We start from the raw sequence: 25,174 nt of genomic DNA on the forward strand, positions 1-25,174 counted from the left end.
ACCCTAAATGCATTTAATGATGTGTTTACTGCTGAAAATTTCAGAAAGCCACGTAATTATTATTATTATTTTATCATTCATTACCCTAAAGGACCTATTAGCCCACAGTCAAGATGTGTTTTTTTTAATCTATAATGTGTGTATGGGAGGATAGACCAAGATACTTTTGGGCCTTGGGTTAGAAGCACCTGAAGCTGGTACTTCCTTTCTCTGCAGGAAGAACACAAGGAAGACAGTGATTGAATACTATTAATACGAGAACAATGCTTTTAAACGACGCTCCATGCCACGCCCACCCGCCACTGGGCTTTGAGATAATTGGGTAATGTAGTCCAGATTTATCCTCTGTTATGAAATCGCCCATTCATTGCAAAACTTGTTATTGGCCTGAGAGATATAATCATTGCCATGGGAAACCCCTGTCTTTGCTACACATTTAAAAACTACAAATGGCAGAATTTATCAAATTAATCATGATTTTGTGAGACACACTCTCTCTCTCACACACAAACACAGGCACACACACTCTCTCTCACACACATACAAACTCTCACACACAGACACACTTTCTCTCTCCCTCTCACATACAAACTATCTCTCTCACACACAAACAGACATACAATCTCTCACACATATATACTCTCTCTCACACACACACTCTCAGAAACATACTGTAGGCACACACACTTTTTTAACACATGTCTCTCACACATTTTCAATTTCAATTTCAAATGAGCTTTATTAGCATGACTGTGACACAATGTTGCCAAAGCATCAACATATATATATAATAATAACAATGAATGTAAATAATAAAAACAAATGTATAGATCATGTCATATGTACAGTAGCATATACAAATAAATAGATAAATAAACACAATCTATCCTAATAAATGAGTAAATACAGTGGGTCACTAGAGAATTAGCAGTCTCTGGCATAGTGAATAGCTAACACATATTTAGCCGCTAGTGCGCACACATACAAACTCTCACACACAGACAGACACACTCTCTCTCACATGCACACATCTCTCACACACAGACACATTTTCTCTCTCCCTCTCACACACACACACACACACACACACGAATGTATCTAACCCTAACCCCACATATCCATCTATATACAGGATTTTTTATTGCTGTAATAAATTAAAGGAGTAAAATCCTTCAACACAATGTTTCACAGGCATTATATTTGCATATGCTTGTCTCTGTGTAATTATTGGTAGCAAATAAAGCAAAAGTAATATGAATGATGTGTACATTATCTTGTATGTATTGTTATGAACTAATATCCTGTTTTGGCCACTTGTGAGCAAAATGCAAAAATAGGTTATAAAATGAAGAACATCAGTATCAGCATTCGGGGCGCTATGATCACGTTAATTATCATTAAGGATAGTGATCATGGTGCAAAATAATAATGAATATATATTAAAATATATAAAATATAAATACACTGTAGTTTGTATTGTTCTTCGTGAGTAGTATTGTAGTTAATGTTAATGTAAAGTGAGGAAGAAAATAAAGAGTTTTTGTCAGATTTATTCAAATTAATTAATGTTTTAAAATGGGATATAAAACTTGAGATTAATTATTAAGTCTGTGCATACAAATTAATATGCATATGCTAAATGTAATATTAAATATATTGCCTCAACGACCAAAACGTATATGTTAATATATTTATTAAATGTGCAATAAATAATAACCATTATGTTTAACAGGTGTAGGTGTAATGTAATGCCACGTGTAAAATATGGAATATAAAAGTAACAAGTGAGCAAGCGATGCCTCTATAACAATGGTGACAGAGGCTTATGGATAATGTAGACCCTTCTGTTATTCAAATCTGCAAAGAGTTAGAAAATGTAGATGTGACACAGTAGCTCAGGGTAAGAATGACTTTTACTTATTTATTTATTTTAATTCATCTGAAAAATATTTCATTTCCAGTCTCAAAACTCGGATCTTGAGGTAAACAGTGAAGAACATTGACATTGATAATTAAGCAGCATTTCATTAAAAAAAAAACAGCTAACAAGTATTGTGATTTTTTTGAAGCAATATTTACAGGAAACTATAACATCCTGGTTAGTGGGATCACCATATTTTTGCACATTAAATAAAAAACATTTATCGTACATACTATGGATCTTGATGTCCTCTTTAGTCTCCCGAAGAAGACTGTCCAGTTTGTCCAATGTTTTGTTTAGATGTTGATAATGCTGAGTCATCTCTTTTACAATGATCATCTTCTCCTCCTCCATGCGCCTGACCAGCAGGACTTGGTCAAACAGTCGCCTCTTCAAGCGGAGACTCGCCACTATTTCTGAAAATAAAAGTGGAGGGGAAAAAGCTTCAAACACTAACACACACATATTCAGCTTTACGTCTAGCACAGTGTTCTTCACTAGTCATTCTGAGGGCCTTGAGAATAATATTGATGAAGAACTTTATAAGGGTAATAATATAACAATATCCTAACTGTATCATCCCTTAAGTATGCATATAATAATGCAGCCAATACACATAATTGACAACAACTGAAACATCACACTACAATATAACAGAAAGTTAAAGAAATGCTCATCCCAGTATTAAGATTTTTTATTTTTATTAAAGACATATTGAAAGGATATCTAATTGGTAGGCAGAGTTATTTCATGCTTGGGTTGGATTTTGCCATTTCAGAATAGATATGGTTTTCTTCTTAAATGTGTTTGGCTATTGCAGCTCTTATAAAAGAAAAGTGATGACCACTACTAGTATAGAGTGTGTGTTACAGGAGTAACAATAACTATCAGATTATCACTATGGGCCAGTTGTTCAAAACATTTAATCTGGATCAAAATTATCCGGATTTGGAAATCCCATTTTTTCTTGTTCAGGATCAGGTGATCCGTCTTACTTTTATGCCGGTTTTTCAAAGCAACATTGGACTGGATCACCCTGATCCAGATACACAGTTTTCAAGATTACCAGATCCGGATTACCAGTGCTCTAAATGGGACAACATATCACAATGTGGGCTAGCAGCGATGTGAAGAACAGGTAGAAGAGCCAACATGGGGTCACTGTAAGTGTTTCTTACTTAGAGACAAAACACAGAAATAACATGAACATCCACTTCTATTCATAATTTCTTTTATGACCCCTCATCTGAGCCACAAAAAAATAAAACACACATATATACATTAACAAATACATTGTGGATATTTTGAAAACATCTTAAAAAAAATAAAATGGCTAAATGTCCAATAGTTAACAAAATAAAGAATGTTCAGGGTTCTTCTTCATCTCTGATGATCGTTTCTTTGAAATTAATATACGGAGATGAATGACAGAAAAATGGAATATTATTATTTTTGTTAGTTACTGAAATCTGTTTGGGTGATTATTTCATGGGGACAAGATCATTTTTATTTTATTTTTACTTTACTATACTATACTGAATAGCTTAACTGGTAGCCTATGTCTACTTTATCACTGTTAAAACGGTTACACAAGTCAAGTGCAAAATATAAATAAAAGTATATACACTAAATAATGCAAATGTATTATTTGACCAATTTTAAAGTTTTACTACATTTTCTTCCTGGAATCCACCTTGAAATCCTGTTGGGATCAGGATGATCCTGTTTTTTTGGATCAAAGTTATCCAAATCCTACTGACAAGTTTTGAACAACACAAACTAAAGGTTTGATCCAGATTAAAACTAGGATTGGATCCCGTGATCTAATCTGATTTCAGATTCCTTCTTTCCCTTTTGAACAACCCATTTTCAAGATTTGATCCAATCCGATAACCAAAATCCGATCAGCTTACCTTTGAACAACTGGCCCTATGTCTTCATATGGGAACATTACAGATCATTTTTCAGATAGCAACAGAATATATAATGTGTTATTCTTTACTGTATGTTGCACCTTTTTTACTGGTTGGCAGTGTTAAATTGCTGAGTGTTATTACTTGTATTAACAATCAACTGAATTTTGTGAATTCAAAAAAGCACAAAAATAAAACACATTAATTAGCATCTCCTTGTGCTTCCCAAGGCAGAATAAAGTCATCAGAGAGACTGCACGCTTTCAGTTTTCTCTTCACAGCCAGGAATGGTGTTGTACAGCACTATCTTCTCTCTGAGTGTCTTTCTGAGCTCACCAAGTCTTCTCCGTTTGCGTTGCCTTGTTTGGTTGCTGTCTGTAAGTTTAAAAAAAATTAAAAATTAGAAAAAAAATAACAATTACAAAATGCAAGTTGAGTGATGTAGTATCAAATACCATTGTGTCGACACAGATCATGCTTCTTTCTTCGGATGGAATAAATAATCTCATGGATTTCACTCTGGAGCTCTTCCTGCTACTGTGAGTCCTGTGTCTCTCTTGAAAACCAGAAATAAGCAAAGTCGACCATTACAGAAAACACAGTATCACTGCAAAAATGTAGACAAATATATATGGAAATGTATACACCAGCGACTATATTACATACCAGTGGCTGCCCATTGCTTGCCATCACACACCCACCGATCTGCATCCTCCATAGAGATGTTCAACTCCTGCTTGAGACTCTCAAGATCGGCTGCTTCTATTTCTGCTCTCTGTGTAGTCTATTTAAAAAGAGAAAAAAATGACAGAAAACACAGTATCACTGCAAAATTAACCACAATCGCCCCTGAAAAAAATGCAGGGGAGAGCACAATCACATTCATAGTGTCTCCAGGGCCCAGGAAACACCTTAACGTGCGGTCTAGGCTTCTTACTTTGACTAATCTTTTCGCCAGTGTCTTGTGGAGACTCTCCACCTTCCTATTGCTCCATCCCATGGCAAGTACAGTAATCATATCTCCTCTGCCTATAAAAAAACAGAAACAAATCAATTGTATAATCTAGCATTGTGTGTCAAACACACTGGTTAACCCTTTACCTGACTTGGTCCTGTAGTTTGTAGTAAGAGCTGCCCTTGAAAGGAAGCTATTGGCCTGTTCCAGCTCTTCACCAACAGTGTTTCCTGCAGCCTCCTGGCTTCTCCCGCCCCACCTAACCTGCTCCCAAGAAGAAGACCAAGACCTTTATCAGTCAAATCTTATTTATTAGTTTGTGTATCATCAATTGAATTTTTGGTGCCATGAGCAAATTTTGATATGTTTAATATTTGAGAATATAAAATGTTCTGAGGTAGGATAACAATGAAAGAAAAGCTTTCACAACTGCAATTGTGCAGTCAGAACTTTTGGACGAGATCAGGAAGCATATCCTGCAAACAACCCTGCTGTTAAACCAGAATGACCAGTGCTGTTGTAACAGTGTGATCACTGATAGTAATGTTAACTATGTTTTAAAAGTTCATAAGCATATATATATACACACACACACCCAACACACACAGACACTAAATAAGTGGTTTTAAACTTGTCCTTGAGGATACCCAGCACTACACATTTTGTATATCTCACTTATATGACACACTTGATGTAACTCATCAGCTCATTAGTAGAGACTGCAAGACCTGAATTGTGTGTGTCAGATAAGGGAGACATACTGTACACAATGCAGTGCTGGGGTCCTCCAGGACAGGTCTGAATACCACTGCATTAAAGTATTTCAATAATGTTTACTACTTTTGACTTATGAAACGTGCATATTTACCCAGATAATAATCAAGCTATATTTTTCTGATGCTGTAAGGATGTTTCATTAAAACATTAAAACGTACACTTAACTCACTCACAGTACCTCACATTTGCCAGTGTGAGCCCATGCATTACAGATAGAAAAGGCTTCATCATGGTAAGTGGTTGGAGCTCGGATAACTTTTCTGCCATATTTTCCAAATAAGGCCAGTGCCTGTAAAGGGAAAATTGCCAAAACTGGTAAGGAGACAAACCAGGATCTAAGTGACTAGTACAATTCCTGTAACACTACAGTATGTAGTCATATGTATGGTGATTTGTCATATCAGTACTGATAAGGTAGTAGCCATATTCATTTTCTAATTCCATAATATAAAAAAATGTGTGATTTTTAGCTAGTCATGGTGTTATTCCCATGCATGGCATATATTAATAAAGGTAAAACATCAGTAAAAACTTCAGTTATCATTTGGCAATGGCTATCTCCCTGCAAGCAATGTCCATACAGAAGAGTGTTGCATTTGCAGCGTGTGCCGCTCCTTCTGCAGGAACATTGGGTCGGCATATATTTCACCACGGTAGAGGCTCAAGCCTTGCAGCGAGACTCATGTCTGCACACAGCTATTTCAAGGCCCTCTTCATCCACCTTGGCCCTGGACTTCTGTGCTATTTCTCTGCCTGCTGGAAATGTTGCCGGTCCGCAGACATCATGACCTGTCCTCTGAAAGTAGAAACAATATGTTACATGTAATCCCAGGACAAGAAAACATTCAATTAAAAAGAGTTAAAGAAATCCTTACACTTAACATCTGGCTTCTAGTTTGGTCAACAAAGGCAGATATTTTGGCATCTTGTGCGCTGAACAGTCCATCAAAAAGAGATGGTTCGTCTGTCCTGTTAAATAAGAGGAATTCATCGCCAACACAATTACATAATAATGATTAAACGCTGCATTCACCTAAATTAATATGACAATTAACCATAAAGGTGCCACACATTTTAGTCTGTATGAATCACATTTGATCTGGAACGCTGTGTTTAGAGTATCAGCTTGTGTTTGTCCTGTGGAAATGAATGCTGTGATGTGGAATTAACTCGTGTAAGAAGTAAAAAACATACTGTTTAAAGTACAAAAATAACTAAATCTTTATTTGTGTTTGTGTCTTCAGGCGACAGAAGGGAGAAAAAGTTCCTGAACAATTTACCAGATTGCTGTCGTAGAACTGTAATATAACAAGCTTGTTTAAAACAGTGCTATATCTTTCAAAACACTCTTTAAATTGTAAAAGCATTTACATTTGAATGTGAAGCAATCACACATTTGACACATTTTGTTACTTTCCATGAATTTCAAATAAAAGTATAATTATATAATGACTAGAGCCAAAGAAAATTATGTTAAAGAAATATGTTTAGATGCCACAAAATGATTGTTATTTTTTACAGAAATAAGGTAAAGTACAGTTTCTCTATAAATAACTATCAGTCCATTCAACCAATAGCTATACTTGCTTTTCCTTTAGAGGGTCATGGCATGGGGGGTCTAGAGCCCATCGCATCTAGCACTGGGTGACAGGAGAGATGCAGCATGGACACACAAACACCACTGCACCACCCTATATCCACATTACAAAAGAAAAGAAAAAAAGATTACACTTACCCTTTGGATTTCTTGAAGCGGTGATGTTTTCTATGAGCGTCTGCAGATATAGCCAGCATGTCTGGTGTGCATGCTGGGCATTTAAAGGGCTCCATCAGGCACAGATCTTCTCTCTTAAAATTGCAGAAGGCAAACTCCCGAAAGACTCTGTGGAAGAAGGTATCACCACAAACACTACCCGTCTGGAAAGAAGGATGGTATTATTTTGGTTAATAAAAGATTTTGAAGTCTGGAATTCAAACACTTTGGAAATAAAAACAGCCCTTACCCGACCAGTACAAAGACATCGATGTTCAAGCGTTCTGAGAAATGCTTGTTGGGATAAAGCTGGGCTGGCTAATTTCATCTGCTCAAATGATGTGAACAGATCAAACTTAAACAGCATTTGGCAGCTGGTGGTTGCTGGCCAGGATCTGTATTGAAGCAAGTCACTAATCCCAGGAGTCCATCTGGAAGAACAAAGTGGACAGCTTATACACGGCAGACACAGGTTGTGTGGACCTTAAAACAAACATGTGTTTACTATTTGACCAGTATTTGTACAGCACAGGACAAAAGAATATAGTAAGCCATTATTATGCTTGACTTCATCTGGTCGGATATAAAAAGGTAGAAGGAAGTGACAAGACATGCCGTTGATAGTCACCAATACGGTCTGCTTTCCTGGGATAATTTTGAAGTCTTGGTTTGGACCACAGGAACAGATTTGTATCGGTGGAGGAACTGGAAGCACACACACTGCAGTAAATCACATTTCAGAAAGTAATGAAACAGGAGCATCAGCATCTGTGAACATGATCTGGACACACACGTACCTCTAGAAATGTTCAGGTCTGCATCTGGATTTCAGTATCTGCCTGAGCTCTGACTCTGAGCTCTGAGACTCGGCTTTGTAGTCGAGAAAGATCCTCCAGCACAGACTCTTCTGACGACCTGACCACAGAAACAGCTGATCGTTCACTCTCTAATATTATCCACTGAGGAACATCATGTCCTACGAGCACGGCTTGTTTTTGAGTAAAGCTGATGAAAATGACGTCACAACAAACAAAGCCTATTTTTAAACCTTTATTTTCCACATTAAATGTAACATATAATTGTATCATAATACTTTGTACAACAAAACATCAAAGCATCGTCAAGTAATGTTTACCACAGGTTTTATTTTACTCATAAATTGAAAGTGAACATTAACGCTGTGAAACATTATAACACCATAAATCAGTTACAACTAAGGTTGGTTATTGAGGCTGTTAAACTGTTCAGTGTAAAAGTACTCTATTGAGGCAAGATTTTTAGCACCTTATGAATTAAATGGTACTTTTGACTAATGTAAGTAGTTTCCGGCAGACGCCGTACGCATCGATTTACTAGGCCGTCTGCCAGAAGCTAGTTATTTTTATTCGACCAAATTTTAAATAAGGGTATTTTTCTTACATGAACACATGACTTCACTTCAGAAGGCCTTTATTTGGAGCACTTTTATGATGGACAGATGCACTTTGATGGACTTCAAAACAGAAACGGCCATTCACTGCCATTACAAAACATTTTTGGGAATTTTATATAACTCTGATTGTATTCATTTGAAAGAAGACGATGTCTTATGATGTTATATACATCTAGGATGGCTTGAGGGTGAGTAAATCATGGGCTAATTTTCATTTTTGGGTGAACTATCCCCGAAATAATAATTTAATGAAGAAGAAGAAGAAGAAGAAGAAGAAGAAGAAGAAGAAGAAGAAGAAGAAGAAGAAGAAGATTCCCTATACCAGATGTAGATTTAGGCATTCATAAGGAAATCAAAAATAAATCAAAGGAAGTAGCAGTGAGGGATATTGTTAAATATTATGCATTTTTCTGACCATACGTTCATATTTACAGATGGTTCCTAAGATCCAAAGGCAGGACACGCTGGGTCAGCAGTGTATATTCCAGAGAATGGGGTAATATGTGTCAGGAAAGAATAACAGATAATTTATCAGTATACACAACAGAGCTGGGAAATGATTTAAATAACTCAGTGATTATATCTGATAGTTATTCAGCTTTAGAAAGCATGAAATCTGGGAAATCTATAAGAAATGATATACTTCATAAAATTAGTATGGTTTTGAAAAAATTAAATGCAAAGGATTTAAAAATCAGGTTTCTTTGGGTACCTGCACATGTTGGAGTGAAAGGGAACGAGGAGGATGATAAACTTGCAAAACAAACACTGAAACACAATAGAATATTACAAGATCCATATAGCAAATCTGAAGCTAAAATGTTTATTAAAGCAAGATCAACATGGCAGGAGTATTGTTTGGATCATGATAATGGGAGACATTTATATAACATACAACCAGAAGTGGATATAGGAAGGACAGAGTGTAGGAGTAGAAGAGAGGAAAGTATAATTACACGGTTAAGAATAGGACACACAGGGCTCAGTTCTTCATTTAAGATAATAGGGAAACATCCAACAGGGAAATGCCAACATTTTAGTCATTTAGAAACTGTAGAGCATATTTTATTTCATTGCACAAAGTACAGCCAAGAAAGAAACCAGCTTTTTCAGTCTTTCAGAATGGTCAATCAGAATAATTTTACAATTCAAGGTTTATTAGGGAAAACATCCAGTAACATTTATCACTTTGTTATTAAGTTTCTGAGAGACACACAGACTTAGTCAAAAGGTTTATTTATTATTATTATTTTTTTTTTAGTCAAGTTCAAATATCTCCTGATTCACACTCCAGCCCAGTCGGTGGCGGTAATGCACCGTTAAGTTGGTTTGCCAACTGCCATAAAAAACAAAAGAAGAAGAAGGAGGAGGAGCTGCTGGGTGTTTACTCGTCTCACAGTGAAACCGAAAGCAGTCGATGACTGTAAAGACGACATTTCGGAAGATAGAAAATCAGCAATCTATTCTCATGATGTGACAGTAAGTTCGTTAAACTTTTCATAGCTGTAATATCGATAGAGTATTTGCGTCTAATCAGACCTTATGATGAACTCAAACTCAAATACATGATGAAGTTGAAAGTTACTTTTGTAATATCTAGGCCTGCTTCACAACACGTCAACTGTAACACTCATAAAATGGCTGAAAATGGTTAAACTTGCACTTACTTTTTCCTTTAACAGGAGAATATTAATTTAATGTTGAAATCTTCGGTTGACTTTAAACAATTTAATTATTTTTATAATCTAGATGCGTTCAGTGACGCAGACTGCGGAAACTGTCGGAAACTGTCGGCCTAGTCGCAGGATAATCTCATAAACGCGTAAAAATAACATCATATTTCTGCTTAATGTGAGACGAAAAACGGATTGTGAAAAACACCTGCTAGAGTTCAGCAGTGTCATTAAAGTGAAGGTGAATCCAGCGTTTAAACGCTGTGTTTGAAAGTGACACTTATATTTTGATGTGATTATCCTGCGACTACACTTCTTCCCCCAGTCTCACTGCGCCACTGAACACATCTAGATTATAAAAATAGCATTAGGATTCTGCTGTGCTTCACTACAGATACCTGCATTCACAAAGGGGAGAACACAGCTGTCAGCATAGGAGGTGGAAGAAACTAGAAAAATAGCTAATGTGCCCCAGCTAACATGAGTCCAGCGGGACAGTGGCGGATCACTGGCGTTTTGCTCATCGTTATTCTAGCGTTTTCCCGACGGTGGTCCGCCATCGTGCCGCTGGTTTATAAGTGTTTTCTGGCGGACCACGGTCGGTCCACGGTTTATAATCATTTACTCATGCTAACCAAAATTCACTATAATGGATAAAAAATAAGCAATGTACACCAGTCTCAATAGCAGTTCCAAATGTATTTTTATTAAATTAATTTTCAGTGAACAGATGAAATGGATACATTTGTATTACATTTATCAGATTTGCATTTGCAGTAAAACCATAGTTGCTAACAAAATGAACCATGGTTTCACAACAACCAAGGTTAAAAACATATAGTCATGATTACCATAATTTTACAGCAATTATTACAGCAATATCACTAGTTGAACCATGGTTTGAAAAAAACAAAACAAAAAAAACATGGTTGGTACAGTTACCATAGTAAAACCATATAGTGCTTTTCACAATACAAATCGTTTCATAGCAGCTTTACAAAAAATTCATGTTCAAGGTTATACAAGCGCAAAATGTCCTTTAATCAGGCAGAGGCGACTGCTACTCACTGGAGAGCATCTTCTGGCAACAAATTAATGTCCATAAGATAATCCAAGTCATGAGTTTAAAGTCCTAATTGCTATCCTTCAACATTTTTAAAGGGTAAGTTTGCAGATTTTCAACCTGCTATTCTTACAATGTTGGTAATATGTTAGAACAATGTTTACTCTTTCTCTGATTTACGTGTACTGAGATATTCCTGTTTATTTGTCAGCAAAACTGTCATGCAAACCTTTCCCGGTTTCACAGAAAAGGCTTAAGATAGTCCCGGACTAAAATGCATGTTTGAACTGTCTTAACTGGAAGCAACTTGCACTGACATATCTTAAAATATTTCAGTGCCATTGTTATGTCTCAAGATGCACACCAGTAATGTCTAAAGTACATTTTAAAAAGCTACTTAAATATCCTAATTTAACTAAGGCCTAATCCTGGCTTAATCTAAGCCCTGTGTGTGAAACCGGGCCAATGCAATATAAGGATAATATCTGGCAGTTTTGTGTCCATCTATAGTTGCCATCATCTGAAGTCTTTGTGAGTGTTGGTGTCATTAGAAGTCTTCATGATTGAGGCTGGATCCACACTGGAGCTGCTGTAATCTCTAGAGAACTTGCTGAGCATCCTGAGATAGAAACAGGGAAGCAACAGGAGAAAGATTAGCATAGCTGCAGTTCATATTATTTCAGGCAAAAGATGATCATGTGCACTTTTTACTATTTCATCACATACTGTATAACTGAAGTGCAAGATTATGAGATGTGTAAATTGAATGCTTGGCTAAAGAGATGTCTTTAATCTAGATTTAAATTAGGATCATGTTTCTGGGCCCCAAACATTATCAGGAAGGTTATTCTAGAGTTATCCCCTTACATTCTATTGTATTAATAGGAAATCGTCAGATTTTAATGAGAAAACATGACCTAATGAGTCAGCATTTTTATATTTGAATACTATACATTCTCACAATTCAAACGTCCTAAACATTTCTGAGTATTATCAATGTTTAAGTTGATGTGCTGATTAATATTTCTGTGAAAACCAGTATAACAGTTTAATCCATTTCCTTTTTTCTCTCTCCAGGATTAATTGTTAAATAGATCCAACATATCTAAATGGTACTTTACACTACTATTCAAAAGTTTGGGTTCAATAGAATTATTATTTTTATAAGAATAGAAAATAAATATTTTTATTCAGCAAGGATGCATTAAATTGACCAGAGAGAGTAAAGATTTTTCCAAAAAAAGCTTTTTTCCCCTTTCTATTCATCAAATAATCCTGAAAAACAAAAAATATGAAGCAGCACAACTGATTTCAACACTGATAATAATCATAAACGTTTCATCAAATCATCATATTAGAATGATTTCTGAAGGATAATGTGATGCTTTTCCATAGAAAACAGTTATTTAAATGTTTTAATATTATTTCACAATATTGTTTTTACTGTATTTTTAATTAAATAAATGCAGTCTTGGTGAGCATAAGAGACTTCTTTCAAATTATTTTTTTTTTTTACCAACAACATTAGAGTATGTTTGAAGTTTTAGTTTAGTTCCTTTATTGTCCACAAGTGGAAATGTGTCTTTGGCTTGGTTGTACTTACTAGTCATCGGGTTGATACGCCTCAGAGATGATGATCAGCTCAACTCTGCTACGGTGAAGGGCATCAGCATGAAGGATCTAGGAACACAACAAACCATTTGCCACAGAGCCAACAATATTATTATACAATGACTGGTTTATTAAAAGGAAAGAAGCTACAGCAGAGGTGAAATGCAGAAACGAGAAAGAATATACAGAAAATTATTTCTTAATTAGGCTAACAGAATTTATGTTTTTAGGTTTACTTTTTCATTGTGTCGTGTGTGTTCAAAACCCTACAACACTTGTGGTGTTTAATTTTTGATTAAATCTTTTTGTCAACTTGTTTTCTTTCAATTAGGACTGGTTTTATATTTCTATTTGCATCTGATTAATCGTAGGCCTCATTTATCTGAGAGTAGGCATTCATGAATCATTTTGGAAATATTAAGTAAAATATGAACATGTTCATTATGTTCATGAACACATGTGCATGTGTGCTTGCAAACATCGAGCCCTTGGACCTGTGCATGTGTCGATACATGCATACACACGCAACCAAAACACACACACACACACACACACACATACACACACACACACACACACACACACACACACACGTTAAAACAAACTATTTTGAGTATTACACATTCTTTTTCACAGAGAGAAACTTGATCCTACCCTGAACTGCATCTAATATTAATTTATCCATCTGACATTGATACACACAATACAAATCAAACTTCCTTGTGAAACATTAAAGTAGACTAGTTTGATCAACAGAGCAATTTTTTTCATATTTTATTTAATATTTCAAAAATTATTCATAAATGCCTACTCTCGGTTAAATGAGGCCTACAATTAATCATATGCAAATAGAGATATAAAACCAGTCCTAATTGAAAGAGAACAAGTTGACAAAAATATTGAATCCAAAACCGGGTGATAATTAGGGGTGTGCCGGTTTCAGAATTGGTGATGACTGTTATGACGTGACAAGGCAATCTGGTCTACGTACGGCTTGGCTATAGCCCTGATTCAGACCAGCGAGCTAGTATAAGAATATTAGTCTTAAAAATGTTTTCGCTCACACAGCTTAATGTTTGCTGTCACACATAAACATAACATTCATACACAATCTGACTGTCTTATCATTTCAAATTAAATCAAATGCAATTGCATTTCTCAACCGCTAGATGGCACAATCGAAACACGTGTTTCGATTGTGCCATCTAGCGGTTGAGAAATGCCATTGCATTTGATTTAAATTTGAAATGATAGACAGTCATATCGTAGATTGTGTATATGTTAGCCTATGTTTATGTGTGACAGCAAACATTAATCTGTGTGAGTGAAAACATTTTTAAGACTAATATTCTTATACTAGCTCGCTGGTCTGAATCAGGGCTATAGCCAAGCCGTACGTAGACCAGATTGCTTTGATTTCGCCAGGTGGGCTAAAGCAGACCGCTTGCTGGGTCACGTCATAACCGTCATCACCAATTCTGAAACCGGCACACCCCTAATTATAATCATTCATCTCACCTGTTTCCCCTTTCCCCTGATGTTTCCTGCTATTTCTAACACTATCTTTATCTGCCTCTTTGTCAGTTTATTCCAAGCTATCTAATGCTGAAGACGCTTCTCTTACCTCTCTTGTCAAACGAATCGAGTCCTGTCCTGTCCTGTCGTGTCGTGTCGTGTCCTGTGTGGTTTGTGTGGGAGCCTCTCCTTGAGTCAGTATACTCATCCTTTCTCTTGCTGGCTCACTGAACTCTGCCCTGCCAGTTCAGACACTGAGTTCCTGATCAAGACGCGGTATCCAGCCTACGGTACCTTCTCTCTCGGCGGACTTCGCCTCTCACTACAGTCTCCACTCGGAGCTCTACTTCGCCTGACGTCCCGCTGCGCATCCTGAGTTCCAGTAATATCCGCTACCAGCAGTTTATGTTGATTTCTACAAAGTTTTCTGTTGACTGTTTCCTGAGAATCCTGAGAAGATTTATGTTCCTTGTTGCTTCAGTTATTCGCTTCTCATTTCCATTAAAGACTGTATAATTGTGAATCTCGCTTTTTGGTCCTCTATCTCTCATTATAACAGTTACTGTTCCAGATGTTTTGGAATAGGTCCGTCAGCACTCTTGTTGATGTTAGAATGTCAACCTTGAGCATCTCCGTATAAATAGCATCTATGCCACATGCCTTGCCACTTTTCAGGGTTTGGATGGCAGCTTTAACTTCAGCAGAGTCAGTGGGGTTGGTGTTGATTTCCAGGATATCTTCTGTTGTTGTGATGTTGGCTGGTTGTTCAGGCTCAGGGAGGTTGAGTACTTCCTGGAAGTGTTGAACCCATCTGGCTGCTTGTTCACTCTCTGATGTACAGATGTTGCCATTCTTGTCCCTAACATGGGTAGTTTGGTTTGTGCATCTGCCGCAGAGTCGCTTTGTGATTTTGTACACTGTGCCCAGATTTCCATAGGCTGCAGCTTTCTCGGCTTCACTTGCCAGGTGTTCAACAAAGACCCTTTTGTCTTTTCTAGCATTCCTCTTCACCTCTCTGTCCTTGTTTTTATAGGACATCTTAGTTTTCTAGAGGAGTCGTTGGGACTTGGTGTTCAGCATCTTTGCCTTCAGCTGTTTCCTCTCTTCGATTTTCAGCCAAGTGTTAGCGGATATCCATTCTTTGGCCCTTTTCTATTTGAAGCCCAGGACTTTTTGTGCTGTTTCAGAGTATATGGTTTGAAACAACATGAGGATGAGTATATGATGACATAATTTTCATTTTAAAGTGGAGTATCCCTTTAATACAAACTACACAATAGTAAGAGCTAAACTGTTGCTTCATTTATCCAATTTGGAAAAAGTGCTAATTTGGAACTCCACCATGGAAAAAGTGGGCCGGTCTTGGGCTTAAAACTTCCAGGCTGAAAAGTGGCCCCACTCCGGCCCTGATAGATATATAGATAGAAACATAGGCGTCGATTTCGGGAGAACACTTTTGTTTCCACTGTTGATAGGAAAATGCGAGTGATGGCACCGGCGCCTCTATCCATGTCATAGTGCGCGCTCCACACTCCGCACAAACACTTGGATATGCGCTTCATAATAGCAAACATTTATCTAGGTTAACGTTAGAGTGAGCGGCCATGCCAGACGGATAATCCTCTTCATGTTTAACTAATCAAATTCTGTTGCATTTTCTTGCGCCAGTTTGAAAAGGGCGGCTGAAACACTTAGCTTATACAGATAAACGCCAAACGCTGGTGTTTTTCTTTAAACAAATTCGTTTAGCTTTAAAATAAATATTGTTTATGGGCTAATTAATGCCACAATAATTTGTTTATTTTATTGGCTAATCGTATTTTTCATTTTTGTTTAGCATTGAATACCATTGAATATTTTCATTGAATGCATTGAATATTTGCTGTGCACCGCTATGCCAGAAAGACACTTTAAGAGCCACCTATTTTCTTTATAATAAAGGGTTCCTATGAAAGGAAAACGCTTAAAGGAGAACTCCGGTCAATTTTAACATTGAGCTCATTTTTTTGTACATTTGGAGTGCTGTCAATACAGAGAACAACGACAAAAAACGGTGTTGCCTACACCGAGTTATTCTATTTTTAAAATTTGCACCCTGTTGACTTCAATAGGGCAAGTAGTAAGCCTGCTTTTAGCCTCTTAACATCCTTTAAGTGTCATTACAAGTGCACAGAAAATGTGAGTGATTCCTTCCGAGTGAACACGGGTGGATCTGACTGCAGTAGATGTTAGAGATATTAATAAAAACGAAGTTAATTCAGCCAGCGCTCATACCTTTGTTTACATCCTGTTTTCGGTGGAAGGCCATATAATCAATTGTCGAGTTCACGCGCGTGATCATTGGTAACTAAACCTATGCGCGTGAACTCGACAATCGATTACTATGGCCTTCCACCGAAAACAGGATGTAAACAAAGGTATGAGCGCTGGCTGAATTAACTTCGTTTTTATTAATATCTCTAACATCTACTGCAGTCAAATCCACCCGTGTTCACTCGGAAGGAATCACTCACATTTTCTGTGCACTTGTAATGACACATCAAGGATGTTAAGAGGCTAAAAGCAGGTTTAAACATTGCCCCATTGAAGTCAACAGGGTGCAAATTTTAAAAATAGAATAACTCGGTGTAGGCAACACCGATTTTTGTCGTTGTTCTCTGTATTGACAGCACTCCAAATGTACAAAAAAATGAGCTCAATGTTAAAATTGACCGGAGTTCTCCTTTAATGTAGCCTATAATTAAATGCATTGCGTTCATATTCTTTATCACTGAAGCTTTTTCTTTATTATAAGGGTGTATTATTCCATTAAAAAAGGACTGTTTATAAGGTGACAATCCGTTATACATCTTGAAGATTTTTGTATTGTATTGTATCTTCTGTTATAAACACGAATATTGACATTTCGTTAATTAAACAAAATAAGAAAACAATGTTGTAAAAAATAAACAACTTAGGCTAAGTTCTGTTATATGTGTTTTGACTACTTTTTGTTTAATTATATCTCTAGGTAATGTAGATATAGCCTATTAACAATCATTACTTTTACGAAGTGGACGAGTGGAACGGAATATTCAGAAATGCGCTCTCCACTCACGAGCTCTGATCGGAACAAACCCGAACCTCACTGTCTGCTGAACTTGCGCAGAAACATCAAAATATAATCAGCTTTTTAAAATGGTTTTTAAAACTAAACACCATTTTAGCACAAATTATGAGCTTATTGGGGGGGGGGGGGTGATATTGAGGAGGGGATATTGAGAGTGCATTACAGGAGTTAGGGAGTGCATTACAGCATATTTGACACATTTTACCTCAAAACAAAATACAAACTAAGTAAAAGTAGCCTGATAATATTAATAATAATAACTTAATTATGAATTAGTTAATAATAGTTCATAGTTAAAAGCAACTATTTTTGCAATATCTAAGCAGTTTCTTCACATTACATCTGAATATGGCATTGAATTGCCCATGTAGGAAAACTTACAAAAGCACATTTATTTCATGTTTGTACCTTGTTTAGTCAAAAAGATATACTGAAAAATAGATTTCAGCCTGGAGGTGGAGGCCATTTTGAATTTATTAATTTTGAGGCATTTTGGGAAATTTTTGAGCTATATATACAGCAGATTTGGATTCAGCACCCCTTAATACCCCTAGAAATGTTGTATATTATAAATAATCACAAAATGCCTCCAGCACTTTAAATAAGCACATTTTCAGAAATGCTGCCTAGTCTAATATTTGTTTACATGTGCACTAGACCTGTTTGTAGGCTATGTGTGTACTGCTACTATAAGAGCTTACATTTCAAAGTACAGCTGTGCAATAAAGTTTTTCAATTCTATAAATAAAGTATAATGAAATTGTGTAATATACTGTATGTAGCTGATACAGTAATTGTCAGGTAAAATATATATATTTTTTACAGTATGTCAACCAATGCCTTTTTTATACGTTGTTGCTTTTAAAACTGTTTTACATGTATAAATAATTAATGGTCTATTTAAAATTACCACCTTACCAATACAAGTGCTCAGCGATATTTCAAAGGACCTTCTCTGATTTTTCTTAATATCGTGTTTTATTGTATTGTACTTTTTATTGTACATAACTATGCATGTGATTTCTAAAAAAAACTACTAAAAAACTATATAAAATGTAAACAATAAAAGCTTTAGGTCCCAGCTATCCTTTGGATCCTGCTTTTAAACTTTGTCGCTTCTCTGACTTAATCATAACTCTGAAATATCGTCCTCACAATGACCTTCTGTCATCTGATCCTTACTGGAAATGGAGAAAATACACGTCTGTTACATAACAACTAGGCAAGCAAAAGCTTTTCAAGATATAATTAACACTAAAAGTTAAATATGCCTTGTCACAGCTAAAACTAAAGGTGGAATATTTTACACGACAATCAAAAAAACTAAAATACAATTTGAATGTTTAAGAAAATCGTGTCTATTACAGCAAACCTGCATATCAGTAGCCTTAAATAACATTCTAGTAACATTCAGGAAACTGGACATTTTTATGTTCTTGGAATGTTAGAAATCATCGTTCCTAGAATGTTGAATTTTAAATCAAAATTAAGTTGAAAGAACGTTTGAGGAACATTATACCCTTTAAAACACTTTTCTCTAATGTCAAGAAAACTGGACAATTTTACGTTCCCAGAACCAATAACAAAAGTCTGTTAGCTGAGATGTCGGAAATTTGCTCTCAAAACCATTATTTACAGTAACCGGAGAAAAACTGCGTTAAGTTAAAATGAATTAAATGCCATTTAAATAAAATGTGTCAAAATTCAATTGTGTTTTGTGCATGTCCTCTGTGTTCACATACAGGCCTTTAAATAAAGTGTCACATCAAGGAGGAAGAGGAGAACCGTACCTGTAAAATGAGTGTGTGTGAGGAGAGAGAGGAGGAGGCGTCTGTTCACACTCAGAGAGCAGCATCTCCAGGATCCAGCTGTGTGTCCATGAAGAGTAACCACTCCATGAAAGCGCCCCCTATGTTCTGTAACGGACCATCTTCAGGATTCAGCTGTGTGTCCATGAAGAGTAACCACTCCATGAAAGCGCCCCCTATGTTCAGTAACGGACCATCTTCAGGATCCAGCTGTGTGTCTATGAAGAGTAACCACTCCATGAAAGCGCCCCCTATGTTCTGTAACGGACCATCTTCAGGATTCAGCTGTGTGTCCATGAAGAGTAACCACTCCATGAAAGCGCCCCCTATGTTCAGTAACGGACCATCTTCAGGATCCAGCTGTGTGTCCATGAAGAGTAACCACTCCATGAAAGCGCCCCCTATGTTCAGTAATGGACCATCTTCAGGATCCAGCTGTGTGTCCATGAAGAGTAACCACTCCATGAAAGCGCCCCCTATGTTCAGTAACGGACCATCTTCAGGATCCAGCTGTGTGTCCATGAAGAGTAACCACTCCATGAAAGCGCCCCCTATGTTCTGTAACGGACCATCTTCAGGATCCAGCTGTGTGTCCATGAAGAGTAACCACTCCATGAAAGCGCCCCCTATGTTCAGTAATGGACCATCTTCAGGATCCAGCTGTGTGTCCATGAAGAGTAACCACTCCATGAAAGCGCCCCCTATGTTCAGTAACGGACCATCTTCAGGATCCAGCTGTGTGTCCATGAAGAGTAACCACTCCATGAAAGCGCCCCCTATGTTCTGTAACGGACCATCTTCAGGATCCAGCTGTGTGTCCATGAAGAGTAACCACTCCATGAAAGCGCCCCCTATGTTCAGTAATGGACCATCTTCAGGATTCAGCTGTGTGTCTATGAAGAGTAACAACTCCATGGGTATTCCCCCTAATCTCAGTGATGGAACTGCTGTGACCTCTGTCCCTGTGTGAGTATCATGAAGTTCTGGGCTTTCTGGGCAGTCAAAATATTATATTTGTTCGTCGCCCCTAAAAACTGCCAATAACATGCATATAGACAAAAACAAGTGTGCATATGGTTGCACAAATAGTTGTTAAAATAAAGGGCAAAAAGCCTATATAAAATATATATCCAAATTGAATATATCTATAGATGATAGTCTTGGAATCCAGATAAATAGTTAGCCTCATTCGCCTCTTACCTGGCGATCCTATTCTTAAACATAGACTGGAAAAATACCCAAACATATATAGTTGCTGAACTGTATTTTTCTTTTCTATTAATATAAAACCTGTGCCTGGGCACCTAAAACTGCAAGTCAAAGTGGTAAATCCAACCAAGTTGTCTTTCAAATGTGTCTCAAACTATCAATATGCTCTGGGAGTTTTAGGCGCAGTAGCCAATATGGCCGCTAGGTGACATTCAAACTCCATTTGGTGATTTAAAAACTTGAAGGGTTTTAATTTCACGAATGATTTGGACTACTGGCCTCTTTTGATAAAATACACGTAGGGTTTTATTGCTGAAGTGAAAGCAAGCAACAACAGAAGTAAAAATAAAGTTTGACACTGAACTTGCATTAAATGTAAATAAAATGAAAAAGTTTCCACTAGTGGTCCGTTCCAGTTAAAATATTCTAAAGTAACTCCTTAAAATATTAAATAAACATCAATGACTCACACAAATAGTAGTTATGATTCTTACTCCTAAATAATTTTTTTTTTTTTTAAATCTATTACTGACTAAAATAAACAACATTGAAAGTCATCTTATGACAATGAATTAAATAATTCCCCATTAATAAATTTAAGTTTAATTTGACACTATTTTACATGAATACATAGATTTAATGCTCTGTTTGTATTTATAATTTAGAAATTATACTTTTGTGTGCAGAGGGTTTATAGAATGTTTCTAATTGTATTATTAGGGCTGCTTGATTATGGCAAAAATCATAATCACTATTATTTTGCTCAATATTGAAATCATGGTTATTTAACATGATTATAGGTGGGTGATATGATCAAACTCTTATTTCATGATATGTCACTTTAAATGTCAGTGAAATTTCACAATTATCAATACTTCAGCAAAAACTAATACAAGGTTAATTATTGTAAGTCAGTGGTTCTCAGACTGGGAGCGGCACAGAAGTTCTAGAACACTTTTTTAAACGTTCCTAAATTAAAATAAAAATAAATTAAATGTTTGATATTTATCTGCATTTACTGTGAATAATCAAAAAAACATGAATCAACTTAAATTAAAGGTGCGATGTTGGGTGACGTCACTTCTTGTTGATGTTCGAAGTATTGTCAAACAAAACAGAGGGACCCTCCCTCCTCATCCCGTCCCCTCCCCCTCCCTTCCATGTTTTCTGAAACAGTCATGAACGAGTCAAAGGCTTTTCCGATGCAAATTCGGGACTTTGCGCATTGCTTCTCCTTTTCCCTCTTCTTTGCTATTTGTTCATTGGAACGTCGCCTCTTTACGGAACGTTGTAAAGGCATTTCGAGATATTTGTGTGTGGGCTATTTGACCGTTTAGGCGAGTATCTGAAGGCCACAGTATACTTTTCTTATGCATGTTTAGCCCCGTCTCGGAGAACGCACACAGGAGGACGCCTAGGGAACAGCGTTTCTTTCACGGCTTAATGCACTTTTAATAACACCGTTTAATATCAAGCACTTCCCGCAGTTTATCAAAAGTAGACTATATTTTACAACACTCTTTTTTCGCTGATTTGGATGTTAAGTTTGACTTAGGTAATGAAAGCGCTGTGAAGGAAAGGAAGGTGCGATGGACAAATGCGGCATCGTCACAATAATCGATTCCCGTTGATTATCTTGTTTTCATAATCGTTGGAAGACGAAATCGAAAATCGACCGAGCCAAAAATAAAGAGAGCTGAGCCCAGTCGTGCCGAGTCGTGCCACACAGTGGAAAAGTGCCTTTAGACATTCTACTAAATATAAGTAACTTTGCAACTACATGTCAACTAACTCTCATTAGAGTATTAGTAGACTGTTGTTAGTTGACTGTTAGGTTAGGGATAGGGTTAATAGAATAAGTTGACATTGTAAAGTTGCTTATAGTCAGTAAAATGTCTGTTGAAGATCATCAAAATTAGGGCTGCACAATGTATATTGAAAAATGATCATTATCACGATAATAGTATATGCGATATCCGTATCGTAGAGAGGTGCTATAATAAATTGCATTTATTTTATGTGCCAAGCATTTGTGTGTTGCATGCATGCATAGGTTGTTTATCCGAATTCGACCAATCAGATGGGGCCTTACTATCTTTATACCCGCCTCCCCAGTAGGTGCTATTATGCTATTGGCTAGATTGGGCCCAAAGGGGAACCTAGTGGCTCAGAGCAGAGAGTGGAAAATAAAAAATAATGGCGGAAGTTAGAGACAAGCGAGGAAAATGACAACAGCAAAGAATCTGTGCCTAAAAAAACTGTACGTCTGAATGGTAGTAATATTTTGGCTTCAACAGAGAAGACATGTCACAAATGCAGGTACTGTGTAAGGGGCCGTTCACATATTGTGTCTAAAAACACCTGGAAAGAGCGGCCACGTCGCTTTCTCCTTCTTTCCACAAGCGATTGTGTCTGTCGTTGCTATGCAACCATTAACTGCGCTGAGCACTTTCCATGATGCCGAGGAAGTATCAGCAAAGGATTAATAGGCTCTATGCACGAACGCTGCTGACATATTTCCGGTAGAATCTCAGCCAGCGTCTTTACTTCAACATAGCGCGTTCTATAGCGAAGTGTACTAGCGGCAAAACTTTCATAAAATTAATTTTCTCGGAAACAGGACAACGATTTTAGAAACCGATTCGCTAGTTTTTGCATGATATGAGGGAATACTCACCCTCCAAGTTGTCGATGTAGCTCGAAATACAGACCCTTTCCAAAAAATTTGAATATCATGGAAAAGTTTATTTATTTCCATAATTCCATTCAAAACGTTAAACTTCCAGATTATAGATTCAGGGCCCACAACCTAAACTAATTTAAGTATTTAGTTGTTTATTTGTACATAATTTGGGCTTCCAGCTCATAAAACCCACGAAAACAGGATTTCAAAAAATTTGAATATTACATGAAATCGCACAGTAATTACACAGTGATACCATGGTCATTGAACCAGGTTTTGGTTCTTTTGGCAGTGTGGGCAGGTAGACGGCTAAATGTCCTGGTAGACGGCTGCGTTGACTCTGGATTTAATAAAGCACAGTGGACCAAAGTCCTCTTTTCTGATGAGAGCAAATTGTGCATCTCATTTGGAAACCAAGGTCCCAGAGTCTGGAGGAAGAATGGAGAGGCACACAATCCAAGATGCTTGAAGTCCAGTGCGAAGTTTCCACAGTCTGTGTGGGTTTGGGGAGCCATGTCATCGTCTGGTGTTGGTCCACTGTGCTGTCCACTCAACGCAGCGTCTACCAGGACATTTCCAGAGCACTTCATGCTTCCTTCAGCAGACAAGCTTTATGGAGATGCTTCCTTCATTCTCCAGCAGGATTTGCACCAGCCCACACTGCCAAAATAACCAAAACCTGGTTCAATGACCATGGTATCACTGTGTAATTACTGTGTGATTTCATGTAATATTCAAATTTTTTGAAATCCTGTTTTCGTGGGTTTTATGAGCTGGAAGCCCAAATTATGTACAACTAAATACTTAAATTAGTTTAAGTTGTGGGCCCTGAATCTATAATCTATGGAAGTTTAACGTTTTGAATGGAATTATGGAAATAAATAAACTTTTCCATGATATTCAAATTTTTTAGAAAGGGTCTGTATATAATTTAAAGCCCTTCTCTTTCTTTCTCTTAGGTGTGACAGCTAACTGCCTCACAATATTGTTAACATCATTCATGTTAACCGCTGGACATTCTTGTAAACAGCGAGTGTAATTTACCATTATCTCCACCGAATTCAAAAGCGGCTTGCGACGCAGCACCGGATGTAACTGGGCGGGCTGAGACAAAACGTGGAAGCGATTGTGCATAGAGCCTATTGATTTCTAGTCCTTGCATTAGCTTTACTACTAGATATATTTATGGAGATGAGAAATAAAAACCCTCCCTGATCAGCTGTTCGGCCGAGCTTTCAATATTGTTACAGAAAGGCTGAAGCTGAATATCAGAAGAATATCTTTTAGCCTACCTGTTTTGTATTATCATTACATATATAAATGATAAAAAGATAAAAAAGCTTAATATAAATAGCATTTCTCTAGGGAAATGTTATATCGCAAGAAATATCGTTATTACAATACTCAACAAAAATATTGCATATTTTCCCAGTATCGTGCAGCCCTAATCAAAATAAAGTCTTAGCAGATATTAAACAGTCTACTCACACTCTAATGACTTGTAGTTCACATGTAGTTGCAAAGTAACTTCTGGTTAGTTTGATTTGTTTAGCACTTTTTAGAATATAAACTGTTTAAAAGCAGCTTAACAGAAGATGTATGTATCATATATGCACAAAACAGCATAATTATTTGGATTAATGCCAATATTATTTGAGGTTCAGATGAATGATGTTGCTATCAGTGCAGAGTCTGATCAGAGCAGCATCTAAAACTTCTCTAGGCCGACAGAGCTGATGATATTGATCAAAC

The 25,174-nt window shown here is 36.8% G+C and overlaps 1 protein-coding gene across 1 annotated transcript in view; it reads left to right on the plus strand.

The window, feature by feature from the left end:
- The first annotated feature begins 10,137 nt into the window (after nt 1–10,137).
- The window catches only part of LOC308687981 (NACHT, LRR and PYD domains-containing protein 3-like), a 50,077-nt gene continuing 35,040 nt past the window's right edge, over nt 10,138–25,174 (plus strand). The window contains exons 1-2 of the mRNA XM_081360798.1: nt 10,138–10,230; nt 19,467–20,496. Coding sequence (XP_081216924.1) covers nt 19,520–20,496 — 977 coding nt within the window. The 5' untranslated portion in view covers nt 10,138–10,230; nt 19,467–19,519. The remainder of the gene's footprint in view (nt 10,231–19,466; nt 20,497–25,174) is intronic.

This window comes from Scardinius erythrophthalmus, assembly GCF_964197995.2.
Source record: "Scardinius erythrophthalmus genome assembly, chromosome: 1".
Classification (NCBI taxonomy): Eukaryota; Metazoa; Chordata; class Actinopteri; order Cypriniformes; family Leuciscidae; genus Scardinius; species Scardinius erythrophthalmus.